This window comes from Myxine glutinosa, chromosome 4 (genome assembly GCF_964187855.1).
Source record: "Myxine glutinosa chromosome 4, kmMyxGlut1.1, whole genome shotgun sequence".
In the NCBI taxonomy this organism is placed as follows: domain Eukaryota; kingdom Metazoa; phylum Chordata; class Myxini; order Myxiniformes; family Myxinidae; genus Myxine; species Myxine glutinosa.
Window position 1 is genome coordinate 202,873,419 of NC_136264.1, and position 13,024 is coordinate 202,886,442.

Sequence of the window (13,024 nt, forward strand, 5' to 3'; positions counted from 1 at the left end):
GTGAACCACTTCAGTGGCCCAACATGCAAATTCTTAAAATTTCAGGTCAATCGGACGAAAATTGACGATTTTATGCAACCTTGACCTTTGACCTTTTGATGTAAAAACAAAAAACTCGACTCCTAGTTTTTGAATAGTGAACCACTTTAGTGGCCCAACATGCAAATTCTTAAAATTTCAGGTCAATCGGATGAAAATTGACGATTTTATGCAACCTTGACCTTTGACCTTTTGATCAAAAAAAACCCTCCTCGTTTTTGTTTAGTGAATCAATTCAGTGGCCCAACATGCAAATTCTTAAAATTTCAGGTCAATCGGACGTAAATTGAAGATTTTATGCAACCTTGACCTTTGACCTTATTGATCTAAAAACAACAACAATATGCTTCTCGTTTTTGATTAGTGAATCAATTCAGTGGCCCAACATGCAAATTCTTAAAATTTCAGGTCAATCGGACGTAAATTGAAGATTTTATGCAACCTTGACCTTTGACCTTATTGATCTAAAAACAACAACAACAACAATATGCTTCTCGTTTTTGATTAGTGAATCAATTCAGTGGCCCAACATGCAAATTCTTAAAATTTCAGGTCAATCGGACGTAAATTGAAGATTTTATGCAACCTTGACCTTTGACCTTTTTGATCTAAAAACAACAACAACAATATGCTCGTTTTTGATTAGTGAATCAATTCAGTGGCCCAACATGCAAATTCTTAAAATGTCAGGTCAATCAGACGTAAATTGAAGATTTTATGCAACCTTGACCTTTGACCTTTTTGATCTTAAAAAAACAACAACAATATGCTCGTTTTTGAATAGTGAACCAATTCGGTGGCCCAACATGCAAATTCTTAAAATGTCAGGTCAATCGGACGTAAATTGAAGATTTTATGCAACCTTGACCTTTGACCTTTTTGATCTAAAAAAACAACAACAATATGCTCCTCGTTTTTGAATAGTGAACCAATTCAGTGGCCCAACATGCAAATTCTTAAAATGTCAGGTCAATCGGATGAAAATTGACGATTTTATGCAACCTTGACCTTTGACCTTTTTGATCTAAAAAACAACAACAACAATATGCTCCTCGTTTTTGATTAGTGAATCAATTCAGTGGCCCAACATGCAAATTCTTAAAATGTCAGGTCAATCGGACGTAAATTGAAGATTTTATGCAACCTTGACCTTTGACCTTTTTGATCTAAAAACAACAACAACAATATGCTCCTCGTTTTTGATTAGTGAATCAATTCAGTGCCCCAATATGCAAATTCTTTAAATTTCAGGTCAATCGGACGTAAATTGAAGATTTTATGCAACCTTGACCTTTGACCTTTTTGATCTAAAAAACAACAACAACAATATGCTCCTCGTTTTTGATTAGTGAATCAATTCAGTGGCCCAACATGCAAATTCTTAAAATGTCAGGTCAATCGGATGTAAATTGAAGATTTTATGCAACCTTGACCTTTGACCTTTTTGATCTAAAAAAACAACAACAATATGCTCCTCGTTTTTGAATAGTGAACCAATTCAGTGGCCCAACATGCAAATTCTTAAAATGTCAGGTCAATCGGACGTAAATTGAAGATTTTATGCAACCTTGACCTTTGACCTTTTTGATCTAAAAACAACAACAACAATATGCTCCTCGTTTTTTATTAGTGAATCAATTCAGTGCCCCAATATGCAAATTCTTTAAATTTCAGGTCATTCAGGTGAATATTGGTGATTTTGTGCAACCTTGACCTTTGACCTTTTTGATCTAAAAACAACAACAACAATATGCTCCTAGTTTTTGATTAGTGAATCAATTCAGTGGCCCAACATGCAAATTCTTTAAATTTCAGGTCAATCGGACGTAAATTGAAGATTTTATGCAACCTTGACCTTTGACCTTTTTTATCTAAAAAACAACAACAACAATATGCTCCTCGTTTTTTATTAGTGAATCAATTCAGTGCCCCAATATGCAAATTCTTTAAATTTCAGGTCAATCGGACGTAAATTGAAGATTTTATGCAACCTTGACCTTTGACCTTTTTGATCTAAAAAACAACAACAACAATATGCTCCTCGTTTTTGATTAGTGAATCAATTCAGTGGCCCAACATGCAAATTCTTAAAATGTCAGGTCAATCGGATGTAAATTGAAGATTTTATGCAACCTTGACCTTTGACCTTTTTGATCTAAAAAAACAACAACAATATGCTCCTCGTTTTTGAATAGTGAACCAATTCAGTGGCCCAACATGCAAATTCTTAAAATGTCAGGTCAATCGGACGTAAATTGAAGATTTTATGCAACCTTGACCTTTGACCTTTTTGATCTAAAAACAACAACAACAATATGCTCCTCGTTTTTGATTAGTGAATCAATTCAGTGCCCCAATATGCAAATTCTTTAAATTTCAGGTCATTCAGGTGAATATTGGTGATTTTGTGCAACCTTGACCTTTGACCTTTTTGATCTAAAAACAACAACAACAATATGCTCCTCGTTTTTGATTAGTGAATCAATTCAGTGCCCCAATATGCAAATTCTTTAAATTTCAGGTCATTCAGGTGAATATTGGTGATTTTGTGACGCTGACCTTTGACTTTTTAACCAAATTATTAATTTGCTTTCCCCATAGTTACATAATAAAACTTTGTTGAAAATTTGATAACAAAACGAAAATGGTAAATTGAAATTTCAGGTCAATTGGATGAAAATTAATGATTTAGGAGATGCTGACGTTTTTGACCTTTTAACAAAATTATTAATTTGTTTTCTCGATATAATAAAGCTTTGTTGAAACTTTGATGGCAATATCTCAAATGGTAAAAAAAGTTACAGCCCGAAAAAACACAGACACACACAGAAGTGATTGCAAAACCCCATCTCCCGCTGCGTGGGGGAGGGATAACTATTTTGTCATCGTATGGTCACAAGTGCGACCTTCCTCTTGTTGTACAATTTGAAATAGACAGCAGACTAATTGCTCATCCCAAGAGTGGTCTCCACAATATGGCATTGACTGCCAGGTGCCAGCACTAAAGCAGATGACATTTTGAGTTTCATTTTTTTCCGAGTCAAACCGAGCTAACCCAGACAGGTTGATTGTGAGCTTGCGATCACCTGAGATATCATGCTGTTCCTCAACATCTCCATGCGTATCGGTTCCTGTTCCTCTTTATTCCGGACATCTTTATTTTCAGAATCACTGGAATCTCCCGCGATGAAGCTAACTCCAAGGGCCTCTCACTCACTCACTCACCGCAGGCAGGTTGGTGGTCTTTCCGTCTTCTACCGACTCCTCTCTGGCCTTGCCCCCCCAGCTCTCTCTGGGCTCTGTCCCGCAAATATTCCTACAGGTCGCACAAGATCTGCCTGCAACCCTCTTATGGTCAAACTGCCAAAATCAAGACTCTCTGCTCACCTTCACTCCTTCATTCCTCTTTTCTCCTGCCTCTGGAACAAACTCCCTCACTCTCTTCAATCCCACTCCACCCTCCAGGTCTTTAAAACAGCTGTTCACCACCATCTCATATCTTCCCCCATCCAAAACCTTGATCTTTTCTACCCCCACTAATTTCACCCCAATTCCACTTTTTTGAAATACCAACTTCTGTCCTGGAAGTCCTTGGTGTCCTTGTGCTTTATACTTCTCCCACCCCCCCCCCCACCCCCCTTCACACGCCTCCTCCCCCCAAGCCCTCTCGCTCCCACACATCTCCCTACTCTCAAATGTTGTGTGCTCTCAAGTGTTTGTGTGCTTCCCCTTCTCTCCCCATCTTGTCTTCCGCTCCCTCTTTTTATATATTTTGTTTGTCTGGTTGATTTGTTTGTGAAGTAAATGTTAGCTCTTTCACGAGCCTCGATTCAGTATACAAAAAAAAAAAAAAAAAATCTGTACCAACCTCCAACTCTCCGGTTTCCGAGGTTCACTGAGCTGTAATAAGTATTTGATGGTTGTACTACCTCTGTTTTCACAGAAAAGCAAAGACTCGCATATAAAGGAAACCTCTCATCCGAAGCCATCGCTGTTGTCTGCTCTGAGGCAAAGTGCATTGGGAGTTGGACTTGGAGTCCTGCTGTGTCTTGGTTCAATCTTCCTTCTGTTCAACAATGAGGTATGTCGAGTCGGATTGAGAACTGATATTATGAATTTTCAGAGTAGTCGGCCCTTCCGGGCTATGTGAGGCCTAATTAACTGGCAGTAGTCGGCCCTTTCGGGCCATGTGAGGCCTAATTAACTGGCAAGCTGTTCCCACAGTCCCTTGAGAGTTCATAAGTTTGTTTTGGGGTTTCCATTGAACTGAACATCATATTATAATCCTTGTCAAGCCATACCTGCATAGTAAAGCCACAACTTTCCAATACTTGGCCAAGTTTTGAATGAAGCCTTGTTTTGTGAAACTGCTATAATGCTGTGAATTTGGAGGCCTAGTGCTTTTTCTGTATTGATATTATCGTAACTACCCTGGCACAGCATAACAGCCTGGTAAATAAATAATATTAACTGGTATTTCCTTAAGATTGTTTTGGATTTCTGAACTCTGAGGTTGCACACTTTGTGGTCAATTGTAGGGCCAAGCAGCAAAAACAGCAGCTGCACTTGAGGAGTGTAGGGCTACAGTGCTGCCCCTGTCGAGAGTGGATCCTCCCTCTCAGGCCAACGAAGGTCGTTTGGTGCACATCTCTGGTCCTTTGAGCACCCAGAAGGTCCGTTTAGGAATTTTTGAGCATTTCCTTGTCTATTTCTTGCTACATGTTTCACTCGGGCTCGTACATTGCCTTTGTATTAGGACAGGCATAAGGACTCTAAAAGGAAGTTCATGTTGATGGACTTCTTTGATAGCAATGACTAATTCCCTCCACCACCAAAGGTGGATGGAGGTTATGTTTTCACCCCTGTCTGTTTGTTACATGCCGGAAAAGATTCCGAGTTGGTTGGTTGGTTTGTCTGTTTGTCTGTCTGTCTGTCTGTTTGTCTGTCTGCCTGTTTGTCTGTGTCTGTCTGTTTGTGCGCAGTACTACGTCTACACCGTTGCACATAGAATCGCCATACTTTACACACATATTTATCTTGCCCTGGAATAGACTGTGCCCAATTTTTAACTCTCTAGGCCCGAGGCCTCCATTATGACGTCGTAATTCGTTAATTTGACAAGTACAAAACTTCATCCAATCAAGATGCAATTTCTTGAGCGCCATGTCGGCATAAACTGGTGGAGAAAAAAATAATAATGATGTCATCGGTAAAGTGGTTCGGCCGCCATCTTGGAAAAACCGAAAAACTTTGCACCTCGAAATCTCCGAAAGTGCTGAATAGAAAAAAAATTGAGACATGGCTCATTGTAAAGAACTCTCCATGGGGAATAAAATATGTTAATGATGATGTCATAGGTGCCTCCATTATGACGTCATTCGACAAGTACAAATCTTCATCCGATCAAGATGAAATTTCTTGAGCATAATCTAGGAATAAATTAGTTTAGAAAACAAATAATGATGACGTCATCGGTCACGTGGTTCGGCCGCCATAGTTTCCCAAAATGGCCGATAAAAAAAGTACATTCCGGCAAGTCCTCGGTCTCTGACCGATTTTTCGTCTGTCTGTCTGTTTGTGCGCAGTACTACGTCTACATCGTTGCACATAGCATCGCCATACTTTACACACATATTTGCCTTGCCCTGGATTAGACTGTGCCCAATTTTTAACTCTCTAGGCCCAAGGTCAAGCTCAAGGTCACCCGAAACGTGAAATCGGGAGGGGGTCGGGGGGTGGGAGGGGGGGGGGGGGGTCGAGTTTTGATTTAAAATATATTTCAAACCACTATAACTCTAAAAGTACAAGAGATATGCATACACTTACTGTTACTGACATATAGAAAATCGCATATGACATTTAATTTGGCACCATGACCTTTGACCTTGAGTGACCTTGAAAGGTCAAACTCAAGGTCAAAAATTGTTTTTTTTACTAATAACTCTGTCAAACATGATCCGATTCCCTTCTAACCAACAACGTTGAAAAAAAAGTTCATTCCGGCAAGTCCTCAGTCTCTGACCGATTTCTAGTCTGTTTGTCCGTTCGTTTCCCGTTCGTTTCTTTGTCAAATTTCCGCTGCGTATTTTGTTGTGTATGTGTTATTGTATGTTTCTATTTGGTTTTGGTTTTGTAGTTGTTGCAAATTTGTGTGTAATTAGTCGTTTCTTTGTTCGCGCCTCGTGCGGCCTCCTTGTCTCGACTTGTGCCCCGGCCCCTATATCTCGTTTTTCTTTCACCTCTGCTTCTGCTTTCTCAAATCCACGTTCTCACTTAGAGACTTTTCCCAGATTGTTTTTCATGGTTTTGTTTAAATATTTATTTAAATATGTTTAAACCACAGCCGTGATGCTGACGCCGCCCCCCTCCCCCCACCCCCAGAATTTCCATGTTTTAAACGTTTCCCAGTGTGTACCCTGGATAAGAATAGGTACGCCGTATCCCTGCGTGTCGTAAGAGGCGACTAAGAGGGTTGGCATCAGGAAGGGCATCCGGCCATAAAAACTGCCTCAAAAAGAGAACCATGACAATTACAACTACATGTGGGCAGGGTACAGCCCGAACTGGAGATCGGTTTCTGAGGTTTGGGACATGGAATGTAGGGACAATGACAGGGAGATCAGGAGAAGTGGTGGAAGTATGGGTCAGAAGAAGAGTGGACATATGTTGTGTGCAAGAGACGAGATGGAAGGGAAGTGGTGTGAGAATGGTGAAGGGTAGGCAGGGACAGAAATACAAATTTGTGTGGCAAGGGTGCCTGGAGGGTGTGAATGGTGTTGGTGTCCTGTTTTCTGAGGAGTTTGTAGACAGTGTGGTGAGTGTTACTAGAGTGAGTGATAGGTTGATGATGGTGAAAATGATGATTGGAAAGCTCTTGGTGAACGTCATCTCGGGATATGCTCTGCAGGTTGGTCGAAGCGATGAAGAGGACAAGTTCTGGTGTGCGATAGAGAAGCTGATGGAAAACGTGAAAGATGAGGAAGTTGTTGTGGTAGGAGGAGACCTAAATGGACATGTGGGAAGGAGTATGGATGGTTTTGACGGAGTTCATGGGGGTTACGGATATGGTGTGAGAAATGGAGAAGGTGAAAGGATTTTGGAGTTTGCTGATGGAGCTGATTTGTTGATTTGTAATACTCAGTTCCAGAAAGAGGATAATAAGCTTGTTACATACACGTCAGGTGGGTCGACGACAACCGTTGACTACCTGATGGTGCGTAGGCGAGATAGGGGGCACCTGCGGGACACAAAGGTGATCCCGGGGGAGGAGGCTGTTTCACAGCACCACTTGGTTGTCTGTGACGTAAGGGTGAAAGGTGCGAGGAGAGCTCGGCGGGTGAAGTACCAACCGAGAAAGAAGGTGTGGAGGTTGAAAGAGGTGACAGTAAGGGAGGCATTAAAAGAGAGGCTGAGTAGGGTCGAGGATGATGTGGTTGAGCTTGAAAGTGGTTGGATATCAATGAAAGCTAGTCTGTTGGGAGCCGTTGGTGAGGTATGTGGATGGACAAAAGGACCACCGAGGCACTCGGAAACATGGTGGTGGGATGATGAAGTTGGAAAGAGGATTGACGAGAAGAGGAAGAAGTTCAAGGAGTGGCAGAAGGCGAAGGGTACGGGAGCAGAAACAGCAGAGCATGAAAGTTATAAGGCAGCCAGGAAGGCTGCAAAGAAAGAGGTAGCAAAGGCGCAGGAGGCATGTAGGAAAATGTACGGAGAACGCTTGGATTCGGAAGAGGGTCAGAAAGCAGTATTCAGGATTGCAAAGCAGATAGCGAAAGAGAGGTGTGATGTGATGGGGGTGAGTTGCTTGAAGGATGAAGTGGGACAAATCGTTGTGGACCCAGATGGAATTAAAGGAAGATGGAAAAGATATATGGAAATGCTGTTGAATACAGAGAATGAATGGGATGGCAACATCGAGAGTAACCCAGTTTTAGGACCGGCAGAGAAGATAACTGAGAAGGAAGTTGAGGAAGCGATAAAAGCAATGAAGGGTAGAAAAGCGGGAGGGCCGACGGGAGTTGTGGGAGATATGTTGAAGGCAGCAGGAAGTTGGGGTGTGAAGAGAATGACAGAGATCTGTAATCTGGTGGTGAAAGAAGGCCGCATTCCAGTGGATTGGGAACTGAGTACCCTCGTCCCTCTATACATGGAAAGGGTGTTGGAGAGGAGGATAAGGAAGAAAGTGAATATCGACGAAATGCAGTTTGGATTCATGCCAGGAAGAGGAACGACAGACGCGCTTTTCATTGTGAGGCATTTGCAGGAGAAGTACATGGAGAAGAGGAAGAAGTTGTTTCTTGGGTTTGTTGATCTGGAGAAAGCATTCTATCGGGTTCCACGCAAAGTATTGACATGGGCATTGAGGAAGTTAGGAGTGGAGGAATGGTTGATCAGAGTAGTGATGGCAATGTACAAAAGAGCGCACACAGCTCTAAGGACGAAGGACGGGAACAGTGGTGAGTTTGAGGTGAAGGTGGGAGTGCATCAGGGGTCGGTACTAAGTCCACTACTATTTGCAGCTGTGATGGAGGTGCTGGCTCAGAACGTAAAGGAGGGTTTACCGTGGGAGTTGTTGTATGCAGATGATCTGGTGTTGATTGCGGAAAGTATGGATGGACTGAAGGAAAAGATGAACACGTGGAAGGAATGTATGGAGACAAAAGGTCTGAAGGTGAATATCGGAAAGACAAAGGTGATGGCAAGTGGTAAAGCATGTGGTGAGGTGGAAAGAACTGGGAAGTGGCCCTGTGCTGTGTGTAGGAAGCGTGTCGGAGTGAACTCCATTCAGTGTGCAATGTGCGCTGAGTGGGTTCATCAAAAATGTAGTGGTCTGAGAGGGTCATTAACCAGTGTGGCAGCTACATTCAAATGTAAGGTGTGCACAGAGGGAGCTGCAGATGGAGGAAATGTTGAGTTGGATCTTGGAGACGGCGTGAAGCTGGAAGGTGTGAAAACATTTTGCTACCTCGGAGACATGCTGAATGGAGAAGGTGGATCAGACTCGGCAACGGTTGCTCGAGTGAGATGTGCATGGAAGAAGTTTCGGGAATTGAGTGGCATGCTGATGATGAGGGGAGTGTCGTTGAAGCTGAAGGGAAAGGTGTATGCTGCATGTGTGAGAAGTGTTATGATTTATGGGAGCGAGACATGGGTAATGAACGTAGAGCAGCAACGAAGGTTGGAAAGGGTGGAAATGCGAATGATTCGGTGGATGTGCGGAGTATCTTTGAGAGAGAGGAAGACAAATGATGAATTGCGAAAGATGATGGGAATAGAGCTTGTGATTGATGCTGTGAAGAGGAACAGGTTGAGATGGTTTGGTCATGTGTTGAGGAAGGATGAAAGTGACTGGTTGAGAAGAGTGGTGGAAATGAATGTAGAAGGAAGTAGAAGACGGGGAAGACCGAGAAAGACTTGGCTAAAGATGGTGGAAGAAGAAATGCGGGCAAGGGGGTTAACAAGGAGAGATGCAGAAAATAGGGCAAAATGGAGAAGATTGTCATGGGGACCGCAAGGCTAACCCCCGCTCTAGTAGGGAAAATGGTCTTTAAAATGCATGTTGTTGTGCATGTTGTTGTGCATGTTGTTGTCTGCCTGTTTGTGAACAAAATATCTCAAAAGGTTGTGGACGGATTCAGACGTAATTTGGCAGAGATGCAGCATTTGTCACAAGGACGAAATGGTTAGATGTTGGTGAAGATCCGGATTCGGCTACTATAATATTTTAAGTGATTCTTCAACATTGAGTGATATGGTCAACCAGGCGGAGGTACGACACTACTGAGTGCCATTCTAGTTATAAAATGTTTTTGAACATGAAATATGGTGTCACTGTAACGAGTTTGGAGGAATGGTGTTCTCAAACATTTTAGTGGTTTATTTTGTGCATTTGGTGAAAACAAAGGCAGCACACATTCGGTAGATGAAAACAACTGGATGCATGAGGGTGGTTGATTCGGTAACTGGAAGCACGAGAGTGGTAGACTGGTCTTGGAAGCACGAGGGTGGTTGATTTGGTACTGGAAGCACGAGAGTGGTTGATTTGGTCCTGGAAGCATGAGGGCGGTTGATTTATGTACTGGAAGCAGGAGAGTGGTTGATTAGGTACTGGAAGCACGAGAGTGGTTGATTAGGTACTGGAAGCACGAGAGTGGTTGATTTGGTACTGGAAGCAGGAGAGTGGTTGATTAGGTACTGGAAGCACGAGAGTGGTTGATTAGGTACTGGAAGCATGAGGGCGGTTGATTATGTACTGGAAGCATGGGAGTGGTTGATTAGGTACTGGAAGCATGAGAGTGGTTGATTAGGTACTGGAAGCATGAGGGTGATTGATTAGGTACTGGTAGCACGAGGGCGAGGGTGATTGATTAGGGTCTGGTAGCACGAGGGTGATTGATTAGGTTCTGGAAGCACGGGGGTGATTGATTAGGTTCTGGAACCTCGAGGGTGGTTCATTGGGTATTGGATTTGGTCGAGCGTACACCTCCGCCAGACTGAACGGTTTATGTTTTGCATCGCACCGATTAGCCGAATCCTGATCTTAACCAAACTCGAATCGGCTCGTTGTCACCTGCATATCTCATCCACCATGTTTTTTCATAATCTGTCTACAACCTTTTGAAATATTCTGCCATACAGTATTATTGTTTTGGCCCCATCTCACAAAGGTGAGAATCACTTTTAAAATCCTCGTCTGTGGATCTTCACCAAAATCGAATCAGTTGGTCCTTGTCACAAATGTCACCTGTCCAGCAAGTTTTGTCTGAATATGTCCATAACTTTGAGGTATCCGACTCACAGACACAGGCACAGACAAACAGTGGTGAAAACACAACCTCCGACCACTTTTGGTGGCAGAGGTAATGAATGGTCCAGTTCAGAGTCGGTGAACGTGTCCAAATGAATGTGCACACTGATATCAAATTGTTTTGCAACTTCACCTCTTCCTCTTCATCTTGCGATTCTCCAAAATTGGCTGTTTACCATGTTTAATGTATTCTAGTGTGACGGCAATTGGCTGCATGTGAATCTCGATCGCTCTCCGACCCTCGACCATTTTTGAACCCGCTCCTCCATTTGAACACGAATTGCATGAAAGATGAATGCGTTTCCATGTTATACGGACGGTATGCTGTGACTGTCAGCTGATGTTTTGATGTTCTCCCTTTCCAAGTAACTTGATACTCTGCCTCTGTACCACAGCAAATGTGACTAATGGCCGCCGTCTTGGTTTAGCCCACGAAGGCGTCACCGGCATTGGTGTAACTTCCTCAGGGTTGGCTGTCATGGCGCAAAATTTCAGCACTGAACTATTCATGAAACCATTTTATATTTTGCAACTCCGAACCATCTGCGGTTGTTGAGTAATTGTTGCGCAAGCCTCGTGACCATGATGTGAACCTTCAGCACCGCATCTAACATGTGTTCACGCACGACTTCCCTCCCCAGGTACTGCATGACCCAAACTACGATGTCAAGGTGTATGCCGTGAAGCTGAAACGCCAGGTGGAGATGTTCCAATGGGTGGAGCATGAGGACAGCAGGTGCCACGACCCCTCCCCCTCTCCCAATCTACCCGACCAATGACATGCTCGCAAATTACCAGTCTCATTTTCATTCCGAGCTCTTGTTCATTTGGTGTGCTTCAGTCGTGGATCGATTTGTATCTATTGTCCAATTGTATTTTGATATTTCTATCTCTCATCTAATCCCTTTAACATAGCATTACCTTTTCAGTTACCATCATGTCCCATGCCAAAAGCCTCCTTGTGCAGTCCTGTGCGACATTCTAAATGCAATTTAAATGTTGTGCGTAGTGTTCATTTTATATTTTGGTTTTCTTTTAGCGAGTTTGAAGATGACACGCACACTCGATATACCTACTGTGAGTACACCTTTCCACGTGTACATTTGTTTTCACTAACGAGTAAGGGTACAGCGATTCGATGTGTGCGACAAGTGTAGTCACCAATGGCATACATCTCTTTAAGTGTCCCTAAGGTTTGGAAATTGTTTGAAATGAAAGCTGAGGGATCTTGGTCCTGCTGTACAAACAGAATTTGTACGTTTTTGCTCTTCTTCTTCTTTTTTTTCGGACGGGTGGGGTTGGAAGATGAGGGATGATCAAACCCCGACAGCACATTCACCTTTTGAGGAGACCCTCACAGATGTCGCAATCACTACATGCTGATACAATCATCAATCCGTACCCAAATTGACTACTGGTAATGGCTAATGACAATATCCCAAATGCTTCCAGATGCCTTTCATACTCAAATTTATACTGGTCCATTACTTCTGCTGCCACGACCTTTCCAGGGAGACTGTTCCATGCGTTGACTAGAACAGCACTCGAGAGAGCACGTACCTCTGCCAGGCTGAAGGGTTTATACTTTATGTCACTGGTACACCGGATCTGGATCCAGACCTAAATCAAAATCTAATCGGCTTGTTCTTGTCACCTCCACCCAACTCGCCCACCAAATTTTGTCATAACTGGTCCACAACCTTTTCAGATATTGTGCTATATTGTACATCGTTTTTGAACCTATCTCTCAATGGTTAAAAATCACTTTAAGAATGAAAAATTCTCCGATCCGGATCCGCATTTTCACCAACATCGAATCGATTTGGCTTTCACACCCCCCACCCTGTCCACCAAATTTCGTTCAAATATGTCCATATTTTTTTGAGATATCCTGTTCACAAACAGACAAACAAAAAGACAAGAAATATGTCGTGCATAGCACGATACTTGCAAGATCCCTAAATTAAGTTGCTGAACTACAATGACCTAAAAATAATTGGTGGTTGAATTCAGTGACCTGGTATGCATATCCTCTTCAAATTTCAAGTTAATTGGACAAAAATTGAGGATTTTAGAAATTTTGACAAAGTTAGTGACCTTTGGCCTATGTTGAAGTATTGACATTTTGACCCCAAAAACAATAGGCTTCTTGCTTATGACCATCTCTACAATTTC

The 13,024-nt window shown here is 42.6% G+C and overlaps 1 protein-coding gene across 2 annotated transcripts in view; it reads left to right on the forward strand.

The window, feature by feature from the left end:
* Positions 1–13,024, forward strand: part of TMEM43 (transmembrane protein 43) — a 37,607-nt gene that overhangs the window by 846 nt on the left and 23,737 nt on the right. Inside the window, exons 1-5 of one of the 2 annotated variants that reach the window (XM_068114263.2) lie at positions 3,211–3,273; positions 3,983–4,120; positions 4,578–4,712; positions 11,491–11,585; positions 11,889–11,926. In XM_068114263.2, the coding sequence (XP_067970364.2) occupies positions 3,226–3,273; positions 3,983–4,120; positions 4,578–4,712; positions 11,491–11,585; positions 11,889–11,926 (454 nt within the window). In that variant the 5' untranslated portion in view covers positions 3,211–3,225. Of the gene's footprint in view, positions 1–3,210; positions 3,274–3,982; positions 4,121–4,577; positions 4,713–11,490; positions 11,586–11,888; positions 11,927–13,024 lie in introns of those variants that run through there. The other variant, XM_068114264.2, reaches the window with a different exon arrangement.